The 12,020-nt window shown below is 35.0% G+C and overlaps 1 protein-coding gene across 4 annotated transcripts in view; it reads left to right on the forward strand.

Moving 5' to 3' along the window:
- KCNT2 (potassium sodium-activated channel subfamily T member 2) overlaps positions 1-12,020 on the forward strand; it is a 399,106-nt gene that overhangs the window by 299,279 nt on the left and 87,807 nt on the right. For all 4 annotated transcript variants that reach the window (XM_050782689.1, XM_050782710.1, XM_050782700.1 and 1 more), the window contains one exon: positions 1,293-1,404. In XM_050782689.1, coding sequence (XP_050638646.1) covers positions 1,293-1,404 — 112 coding nt within the window. The remainder of the gene's footprint in view (positions 1-1,292; positions 1,405-12,020) is intronic.

Here is a 12,020-nt window from a genome sequence, read left to right on the forward strand (position 1 = left end):
GAGAGGCAGATAATCAGAGAAGCCTGGTCTGAAGGCTGAGAAAGGCCCTGCTGGCTGCAGAGCAGTAGGGTGGGCCCACTCTCCCCAGCAGGAGGGAGCAGTCCTGGCAAATCATCCATCAACCTGCCGGAGTTAGACCTGAGGAAAGGTAAATACTCATCTGTAACACTGGGGTTCGGGGACAGGGCTCCCATGTGAAAAGAAGCATGTACCACATCAAGCACTCAGGCACACGGAAGTCACAGCACCCTCATGACTGAATGAGCATACATTCATAAAATGAGAGCAGCAGGAGTTGTTTGTTCCTGAGCCACACAAACAGGCGGTTTATATTCTGCATATCTGCAGTCAGTTCTAGTCCCTGAGTTCAAGGGATGGTTCAGCCTAATGATGGGAATTGTAAGTGGTCATAACTTGGTTTAAAGACATATCATATGGAAAAAAAGCTGATTATCACAGAAGTGGCTGCCACAGAGAATATCAAAATATTTAAACAAGGAAAGCTACCAGGGATGCATAGATATCAGGTAAGGATCAGATCATGAACAACAGCAAAAATAAAAAGCATTTATTGTGGTATCATCCTGCCTCTTTTCTCTGGGGGGAGTCAATCTTGTGTGAGCGTGTATGTATGTGTGCTCGTTTTGGTGTATATTTGAGAGAGTGTCAAATGGGAAGAAAGCTAATGTGAAGCCATGGGACCTGTGAAAAAAATTCTCAGGAGACTTTTGGGGAACACTATCAATGCTTTAGCTTTGGCCCCGATTCATTACAATGAAATTTTATATAAATGATTTCCTCGTCTCAGAAGTTTGTTATAGCAAGATTTGACATATAAAAACTGCGCACTATGAGAATAAGGGGCCATAGGACATGAAAGAGCTCACATAATAGATGAGAAGCTCATTATGTGAAATTTTTGCCCATCAGCTTATTTATCTTTACAAATTTCTGTTTCAATGCCATCGCAAAGTAACCTTGTAACTTCTTAAATCACCTTTATGAGTTTCTCTTCTATGTTGTTCCATAATTGTAAAGAGAAAATGTCTAATAAAAGCCAAATTACTGAATTTATTTTTCTTATTGTGCTAAAATGTCTGTTAAAATATTCTTTGGGAAATATTGTTTCATTTTTCCTGCATTGTACAGAAGATATTATGTGGCACTGCCTGCTGTTGTAATTGGATATAGTTTTATGCCTAAGGCTAGGAATCACTCACTCATAAATATGTTGTTATAAAAAATACCATATTGGATTGTTAGTGTAATGCAAATGTTCTTTTGAAATGTAGGTTGTTTTCCAGTCTCAGTATTATCACAGAGCTAACTCACCCAGCCAACATGAGATTCATGCAATTCAGAGCCAAAGACTGTTATTCTCTTGCTCTTTCAAAACTGGAAAAGGTAAGACCCCACATTATCAAGTAAATTAGATGTAACCATCTTTATTCAAAAGTTAACTCTGTAAATATATAAATAAAAATGCCATGAGATAGTAAAAATAAAATGCTGTTTTGAATTTCTGTTTGGGAGATGAAATTCTAGTTTACAATTTTTTAAAAAATGTGAATTGACAGATTTGAACAATTTATATCACAGGTAAATATGATGGAGATATTTTGTTCTATTATTATTAAGTATTAAACACATGATTTGTGAAAGAATGCAACAGAAATGTGTATACTCACTTATTTGCTATGTCATGAAATCTATCTTTACACAGGGCTTTTCAGTTTCCAAAAAATCCTTAAGGTCTTAAAAAACTATAGGCTTTGTTGAAAACTGGCTTCCCAGATGTCACCAACACAACCTGACGTAAAGCTAAGTTTATTGCTTACCTAGGTAGGGGAGACTGCCTCCCCAACAGAAGTTTGGCGAGGTCTCAGAGGGAGGAAAACAAGGTCAAAATTTAGTGAGAACTGGAATTTAATTTAATGATGATATTTCAAAACAGAGACTTGATCGGGACTGTGAAGAGATCCGGATAATGCTAATAGAGACAATGGAATTGCAAAGTAATGTTATATAGTCAGAAAGATTTGGTTTCCATTTTCAGTATACAGGCTGAGTGTGGGTGTAGATGGTTTTTGCACTCAATTTTGACTTACTACTAAATTGTAGTGTACTGAGAGAACTAGATGTGAAAGGAAAAAAAAAAAAAAAGACCCAGTCTTACACACGTAAAATGTGTTAACCTGGGTGTAGTGGCTCGTGCCTATAATCAGAGTGATTTGGGAAGCTGAGACAGGAGGATCCCTTGAGCCCAAAAGTTCAACGCTGCAGTGAGCTACGATCATGGCAGTGCACGCCAGCCTGGGTGGCAGAGTGAGATCCTGTTTCTAAAAATAAATAAATAGTTAAATCTAGGCTGTTTTCATTTCTTATAACAATATAAGAGGTAGAGAAAATTATGCCTTATATTTTTTTGGTTAGTTATTTCCGTTATGACAGACCAGACGCTGTCCTAATTCCTGGGAAACATATTGTTGAGTAAGGTGGTGTCTGTACCCATATCTACTGATTTCTCCAAAACTAGTCATACACATAATGTTTATAGAGCTTTACCCTGCTTTTTCATGGCCATAGGGAAATTGTTGTGCCCTGCTTCCAGATGTGGAACTCAGTTTGAGGCTAGATAGATACCTCTCCCAAGATTATACAGCTACCAGTCCAATTCAGTAAGGGAAATGTAAGACTATTAATATTCAGGACAGAGAATTTCCACTATGCCACATCACTTTAGCAACATAAAAAAAGATGGCAAGCCGGGCTAAATTGACTCAGACTCAAAAGCAAACCAAATAATCAGAAATCCAGCAGGAATCCGTGCTGGCATGATGGAGTACAGCCTGCCTCATGGTAAATGAGGTAGAATCACGTCGTGCTAAAGAAGCCGGGCTCTGGAGTCAGATTGGTCCAACTCGCCACTACTTTTGAGGAATGGAAACTGGATAAATTATTTCATAGCCTTGGGATTCTTATATGGAAAATAGTGGTAGGAACTATTTTAAATAGTAGGGTCATTTTAGAGATTACAGCACGTAATCTATGCAAAACACTTCGCCCTGCATTTGATATATAATTAGTACTCAAATAAATGGTACTAAAATCTTAATGATAGATTTTATATTTGTTGATATTGTCACCAATAAGAATTTTATTCTGTGTATTCAGATTGTTGACGAGTCAGTTGATGTAGCAAGGTCATAATTGTGGAAGATATTTTCAGTATTTGTTAGCATTTGTGTTGACATGGTTGTGTGCTTATTGCATTAGAGGAAAAGAAGAAAACTATGAGATATACATGCCAGTCAGTTACATACATCTCCTTATCCAAAGGAAAAATAAAACTTAATATCTTCGCAGCAAACAAGAAAGTACAATTAAGACCCAGGTATCTAGGCTAAACTCCCAAAGAGAGAGACACAAGTTGCCTTCCTCCTTAATGTTCACATTTCAAAAAGATACCCCCAAGGCCCACAAGAAAAACATTCCTGGAATGCAAAACTGACTACAGGTTTATTTAACTTTCAGAGATTTGCATCTATCTCACTGACAGAGAAAGGATTTCCAGTTACAAGTTTTTGACAGGGAAAGAATTTACAAGTTTTCTAAAGAAAATGCTCCAAGGAAAGGGGAAGGAACTTTGGTCATCAGGGTAATTTTTTTTATTTTTTATTTTTTTTGAGATTTGTATTTGCTCTCATACCTTTTAGATTTTTCCCACGAAGAAAAAAGAAACTCAATACATCAATATATTTCCAAAGTATTCAAGGATAGAAAGATTAGAGGAAGTGGGATTGAAATCAGTGGTTTGAATGTTATAAAGCCGTGGAAAATTATTTGATCCACTTGTTACCACATTATGTTAAAGTTAGGATTTTAGAAACTTAAAAATTTTAAAATGTAGAAACTTTTTAGTCTTTTATATTCTCGTGGGTTGAATCTCATGCCCATCCAAAAAAAAAAAAAAAAAAAAAAAAAAAAAAATGCTGTCCTGGGGTCCTAACTCTTACAGATGTGGTTTTTAGAGAAAGGCAGTCAACTTCAAAGGAAACCATAGGGTGGTTTCTAATTTGTAGCTCACTGACAGTTTTATTAAAAGGACGAATTTAGATACAGAGACAGACACACATTAAAGGAAGGCAATGTGAAGGGAAACAGAAGACAGTCCTCTATAAGCCAAGGAGAAAGGCCTGGAAGAGAGCTTTCATTTACAGTCCTCAGAAGGAACCAATCTTGACAATATCTTTATTTCAGACTTCTTGCCTCCACGACTGTAAGACAATAAATTTATACTGTTTAAAACGCCCAGGCAATATTACTTTATTATGGTAGCCGTATCAAACAATGTTCCATGAATGATATGATAAATCTTCCAATCAAGTTTTTTTTTTTTTTAATCATGACTATTTACTGGTATGACAGCTAACACAGTATTTAATTATCTTTCCATATTTGTATTCTGGGTGCAAGAAGATTTTTAGGATTAGAAAACTGATCTCTATTTCCAATATTTAAATAATCAGTAGCTTTTTCTATAGTTACTGTTGGCTGAGGGATACATGGATTTTTATTCTTCCAAACAATTATGAATATTGTTTCTATCTATCTATAAATAGATGCCCTTGCATCTTCACAGGTGAGACCTTCAATTTTAGAAACACAATTAAGATTTTATATCCCGGCTGGGTATGGTGAATCACACCTGTAATCCCAGCACTTTGGGAGGTCAAGGCAGGTGGATGACTTGAGGTCAGGAGTTCGAGACCAGTGTCGCCAACATGGTGAAATCCCGCCTCCACGAATAATAGAAAAATTAGCCAGGCGTGGTTGTGTGCACCTGTAGTCCCAGCTACTCGGGAGGCTGAGGCATGAGAATCGCTTGAACCCAGGAGGCAGAAGTTGTAGTGAGCCAAGATTGAGCTATTGCACTCCAGCCTGGGTGACAGAGAGAGACTCTGTCTCTGAATAAATAAATAAATAAATAAATCAGAAATAAACAACAACTTGGCTGCTGACACACTTTTTTTGCTACTAAGTGGTCTTCATTCATGTTTTAGAAGTGGCAGGATTTATAGGGATAGATGTGGAATGTTAGACTGTATTATTCCCAATTACTTTACTTTTGTGATGATTAAGCTTTGATGTTTTCCTTATAGATCTTGCATTCTAATAAATATTAATATATGGTTTCTATTGGTATCAGAAATAATATTCTGTGAAGATTTACTGAAAGTAGCTATGTAGTGAAGAATATCTACTGTAAGGGGATATAGGGGTGAAGATAAAATTATCCCTTTGCTCTCCAAAGGTTTACTGAAACTCACAAAAGGCAGATGAATAGCAGAAGTGGCATGCAAACTTATTAGCACCCATGCGGGAGAATCACCAAGTAATTGCCCCACCATGCAATGGGGTGCACATGGTTATATACTTTTTTCCTAGAAGAAAGGGAGATGAGAGGTATAAATGATTTGGTGGGGACACATAGTAAATGATCTTCAGGAAAATTCAGTAGACTTGAGGAACATATAATATGGCCTGGGACAAAATCTGTTGGGCCCACAGAGCAGACAATGGTTTGTGACAAAAGTCTGTTCAGATGTGTTGACAGACTACAATCTTGCTTCCTGTGATGTGAGTTCAGTTAATTAAAACTCAAGGAAGAGACCAGAGTAATTGTTTTCTTCTTTGGCAGGTCCAGACTTTAGGCCAATAAAGGAACTGTAGAGAACAACTTCATCCTGTGCTTTGGGAGAGAAAGGATTGAGAGGAGGTTGTAGGGCGGTGGGGAGTCAGAGAGATCTCGAGAGGCTTCTTATTCTGTTCAGCATGTCAAGGCACTATATTTTGGGGTATTAGTTTCTGAGCTCCAATAGGGAGAAAAAAATTCTCACCCATTATTATAGGGGCAGAGGCCCCTATAACAAAAAACAGGTTAACAAGAGAGAAATATAACACATTTATTGAACATAAATAATATGTGACAGATGTCTTCAGAAACAAAGACTCAAAGAAACAGGGAAATCTGTGTATTTATATATCTAGGCATGGACAGCTGTACAGCATTATGATTGGACAAAGTGGGTATCATGGTAATAAATTAGGGAGGTGACTTAGCAAGGCCTATTTTTCAGATCTTCTTGGCGTCTCTTTGTCTTCAGATATGAGGACATTGCCCTCCTCTGAGTAGAGGGGGAACCCTCTGGAATGAGGATCTGATGACCTACTTTCAGTGGAAGGTTAGCTAAGTTTTATGGCCTGCTTCAGGGAAGGAGGGGTGAGAGAAGGTTAGAGAGTCCATCCTGCTGCTGCTATTTTCTCACATGTCAAGCTGACATATTTTGGAGTAGCATATCCTGAATCCCATCACCACAACACTGTCTTTCAATGAGAAATGGAAAGAGCTAAAAACGTGGAAGGATAACTAGTTCATAACAACAACACGAAAAAATATTGTGAAATTCATTGATTATTCCTTGCTATCTTGAGGAACTCCCTTTTCCACTGTCTTCTGTGGTCCCTGTCTTTCCACTCAAGCTTCTTCTCAAGCCATCATTACCTATGTGACTTCAGAAACATACCCTCCTTGCAGCCTGTGTAATTTTTGTAGTCTACCATTTGCTTACGCAAGTTTGAGAAAGTTTGAAGATTTTCATGCTTATGAAAACTTACAAAGACTAAAGGTTTTTCAGAATATATTTGTCTTTCTGTGCCTGACTTATTTTTCTTAACATAATGATTATTATGTTAAGAGAAATGATACACGTTGCTGCAAATAACACAATATCATTATTTTTGCAGATCCATAATATTCTGTTGTGTATACATATCACATTTTCTTTAGCCAGTCATCTGTTGATAAACACTTAGGTGAATTCCATATCTTGGCTGTTCTAAGTGATGCTGTTATAAACATGGAATTGTAGATACCTCTCTGAAATACTAATTTTCTTTCTTTTGGATGTATACCCAGCAGTGGGATTGCTGGATCATGTGGCATTTCTATTAGTTTTTTGAAAAATCTTCATATTGCTGTCCATAATTGCTGTACCACTCTGCATTCTTATACAGTCATAAGCGTTCCCATTTCTCTGCATCCTTGCCAGCATTTGTTATGTTTTGTCTTTTTGATATTTTGATAATAGGCATTCTAACTGGGGTGAGATGATGTCTCACTGTGGCCTTGATTTACATTTCCCTCATGATTAGTAATGTTGAACATTTTGTTGTTTTGGGGAGAAATGAGCAGGTTACCTTCTATTCTGCCATCTTGGTAACAGTATTTGTGCCCATTTTCTTTTTCATCTGACCTTTCGTTTATGTTTTGTCCACTTTTTTGCTGATTTTTTTATGTTATCCTTGTCTTGGATATTCACATCACCATTACAATTTTCTCAGTGATGCTTTTCGTGTTTGAATGTCATAGACACTTCTCCCAACAAAGTAGGTGTAACAAGTGTAACAGGCAACAGTAGAAGAGCTACATAGAGATGGAGAAGGCAAGGAGAAAAAGAAATGGAAAAGAAGAAAACAGCAATAGAATAAAAGGGAAATGTTTGTCTCATTTTCTTCCAAAGGCTTATTTCTTTTCTCTTGCTTTGATGTTTTTCACAAAGCCTTTTATTAATGTGTGTATCTGTGCACAATTTGCTTCAAGACTGCTTTCTTTAAATTTGCTTTTGAGTGATCACCATTCCCAAATGATGATCATAATCACAATATACAATCATATGATAATTACACCCGATGTAAGAAGCAAAATAATGAAAATCTGAGATGACTAGGTGGTACAATAAAAATAAATACTTGGTCTTTGTCTCTGGTTTCTGACTCAGACCTTCAAAACTCCTTGTAATTCTCTGTGTGATAGGAGTGTTTTTTGTTATTCATACTTTTCAACCATACTAGATGCTATGGCAACAAAGGGACTTATGGAGGGGCACCTCTATAGGCTGGGGTGGGCACCAGAAAAAGGAAGCTCTGATTAAAAGGTTGAAACTTTTAGCCTTTACCCTCAACTCTAGGGAGGGGAGAAGGGCTAGGGGCTAAGTTTCAGCACATGACTAATGATTTAGTTAATCTTCCCTGCATAATGAAGCCTGAATAAAAACTCTGAAAAATGAGGCTTGGATTGCTTCCTGGTTGGTGAACATGTTGACATCCTGAGACAATGGGGCACCCCAACATCACAGTCATGGAAGTTCGTGTGTTTGGGAGACCCTTTAAGACACTCCCCAACATACTTTTTCATCTACTGTTCATTTGTATTCTTCAAATCATATGTATAGTGCTTTTGTTGTTCTGTGATTTATTTCAGCTAATTATTGAATCTGAGGGTTTTTGGGAAGCCCTATATATGTAGCTGGCTGGGTAGGAATACAGTTGGCTTGAGGGCACCTAGGCCTTATGGTTGGTGTTTAAATTGGGCACAGTCTTCTGGGACTGAGCGCCTTAACTTGTGGAGTCTTTGCCAACTCCGGGTAGTTAGTGTCACAATTGAACTCAATTGTAGGATGCACACTTGATACCAGAGAATTGGTGTCAGAATGCAGTCATGTCTGTAAGTTATATATTACTTTTGTAGTCAGTGGTAGAACAAAAGATAAGAATTTCTACCAGTGATTGGAGATACCTTCTGGGAGAAATACGATAAAAATGTCATTTTTTTTCCGATATGTTTTCACTATAGAATAGCAAGAAGGCAAAATTTACACATTCTCAATTTAAACTCAAGTGAATAAATATTTACTGAGCACATACTATGAGCCAAATGCCTTGCTGAATGCTAGGCATTGCAACATTGAAGAAACCACATAGAATTTATAATATGATGGGTGACACAGATATATGAAAACAAACAAAAGCACATCGTCTTACTAATTTGTTCTGTCCAGACAACTTAAGCTACATTTTATTCATAATGTAGGTTCTGGAACAGCTGAGTGGGAGTTTGGTGCTACCTGCCAACACTGAGTTTGATTCATTAAGAAAGATTCTTATCCTGTTTTTAAGAAAATATTTACCTTGTCTCTATATTCATCCAAAAAGAATTTGAAAAGAATACTAATCAATCTCTGTTTCTTTAAATGAGGAAAAACATTGCCCTACCTATTCTAGAAAAGTTATAAGTACAATTTATATGGATAACAATTTTAATGTACAAACGTGTCTATTAATAATATTTATAGGATTGTGATTTTGCGTAATAAGCCTAAAGTCTTCACATTATACCACGAAGACAGTGCAGTGCATAGCCAGGGAGGACATTCACTTCAAATTCAATGAAATTAGCTCCCAATGGAAGAATGCAACACAACTTCTGTATATGTGTCTATTGTGAAGAGGAAAATGTACAGCGAATTGTTAAAACTATTAAAATCAAAATAGTAAATGCAGAAAAATAATGAATTTATGTAGCTAAGTTAATTAAATTGTTTGAATGTGGAGATCTTACAAAGTTAATTATTTTATGAAATAAATAACTTATAATACAGTAGTTAACTGTTTATTATTCTTAGGAAGTCCAACAATTGTCTTTTCATAAACTTATACACACACACACACACACACACACACACACACACACACAGAAACACATATCTACAGAAAGAGAGAGAGAGAGATTGCAGAATTTATTTAACTTCTTGATAAATGAAAGAAACAAAAATGATTGTAAATCACAAAAAAGAAAGTATCATCTAGGATGACAAAGGTTACTTTTGGGTGTGCTTTCTTTTTGAGATGTTAAAATAGTATCACATTAGACAAGGACATTAAACCAACGATTTTCCTACTTATTACTTCTCCCTCTACATTAAGAAGTATGTCCATCACTACTTGATTCTGTTTTGCTAGTCTGCAAGGCACTACTCATGTTTGAATTCACAGTCAAAGAGAGTACAGTACATTTATTCAGCCTTCCATTTGAAGGTACAGAGAACTGCAGCAGGAACCCTTGATTCACAGCCCAAGTTGAATAAAAGAACATTTCAAAACATTAAAACCAACAGAGTACCAGATTTATTATACTGGGAAAATGAACATTTATTTTGAGTTTATTTTAAGTATCTTTCTTGTTGCTATAACCTGTAGACGAATTACTTGAGAGATTCTGTGCTGAATGCTGTCATTATATTTAGCTTGAACTAATTGGATACAGGCTCAGAAAATGTTCAAATAATTCATTACTATTTTCAGTGAATAATTTCTCCACAAGATGTAGAATTTGTATTATTTGTATTTAAAGTCCTTCCAAATTCCTTCCGGTAATATATTAGGAATCTAAAATTATAGTCTCCATATACTTATTCATATTTGTAATATATTCATTATCATAATCAAACTCAGTTTAATTGAATAGGGACATACTTAAACTACTGTTAACTCTTTTTGGAAAGAAGTTTGTTCTTAGCATCTTTGACTATTATTTCATTTTTTATAACTTCTATAACTATCATATTTTCTTATTTATTTATGTAATATTTGTAAACTTAATTCTTGGGGCTTCAAACTGTCCTCAAATCATAAAGTTAAACTTAGGAAAGTTTATCTTTAATACATCAAACAGATAATAGTATATTTATATATAATTTCATTCTTTAGTTTGAAAATGATTTTGATCTGTGAGACCCATTACTGAATGCAATTCATCATGTGCTCCTGTGATTATAACAAGTCATCATGTACTCAGGTGATTATAACTGATTTAAGCAATATTTTAGAAGTGTAACATATGGAACAGTTTTGATATATCAAACCAACAAAATAGTCTAGACTCAGCAATGGGTCATTCATATGCACTCCTGTTAATCTTTCAAAGTCATGATATAATTTACATTGACAGCCCTCCATGTCATAAAACTTATACAAAAGATGTATGCATCCTTTGTTTATTTTCTAAGGACTCAGATATTTAAATATTATCTTTAAATTTACAGCCTCCCTAACTTAAAACTGATCTCTTGAATTATGATTTTTATGTTCAAAAAGAGACTTCCTAACTTAACGCTCATCTCTTGAATGATGGTTTTTATGCTCAATAAAAATATTCTTTTTAAATGTTTTTGCCTTACTCAAAACGTAGCTTTTGCACTTATGCTGTAGCTAAAAGGAGTGGAATATCCTGCTTAATTCTTATATGAAGACTATTTTCTAACCTTTTCTGTTCCAAAATTTTACCCAATGGGGATTGCCAAATGTTTCTGTAGACATTTTGAGTGGTTCAAATTCTCCATCTCTTTCCTTGCATTTAACAATTTTTTTGTTTTGTTTTGGTTTTCAGATTTTCCCTTATCGTGAATATTACTGTTGACTTTCCCTGTTTTTGTTATTTTTAGATTTATAGTTGTATCTTAAGAGTTACAATTTTTGAACAACAATAAATCATACAGAACTTACCTTTATTTGTGTTTTTAAGTATTATAGGTACATATAGCTTATTTTATAGTTTATAAAAGCACAAGAAAGAACACTGGTTTTAACTTCTCCAAATTATCATTTTAAAAAGTACCAATGTTTTATTCTTTTATTTTATATTTTTATTTTTAATTGACAAATAATTAGTACAGTGTGACATTTATATATCTACATACATACACACACACACATATGTATATATTTACAACAAGGTATGATTAGATTAAACTAATTAACAAATCCAGGACCTCACATACTTACTACTTTTGTAGTGAAAAGATTTAAAATCAACTCTTTAAGCAATTTTGAAATATACAATACATTATTATTTATTGAAGTTAGCATTTTTTTTTTTTTTTTTTTTTTTTTTTTTTGCAATAGATCACTAAGCTTTTTCCTCTTAACTGAAACATTGCACTCTTTTGATCCACATCCCCTTATGCCCTTCCACCAGTCTCTGGTAACCATCATTCTACTCTCTACTATGAATTCAACTTTATGACATAATTCTTTTCTTTTTTTAGGCAAAATAGTATTCCACTGTGTATATATACACATTTTCTTTATCCATTAATCTGATGATGGACGGTAGATTGCTT

This window comes from Macaca thibetana, chromosome 1 (assembly GCF_024542745.1).
Source record: "Macaca thibetana thibetana isolate TM-01 chromosome 1, ASM2454274v1, whole genome shotgun sequence".
Taxonomy (NCBI): Eukaryota; Metazoa; Chordata; class Mammalia; order Primates; family Cercopithecidae; genus Macaca; species Macaca thibetana.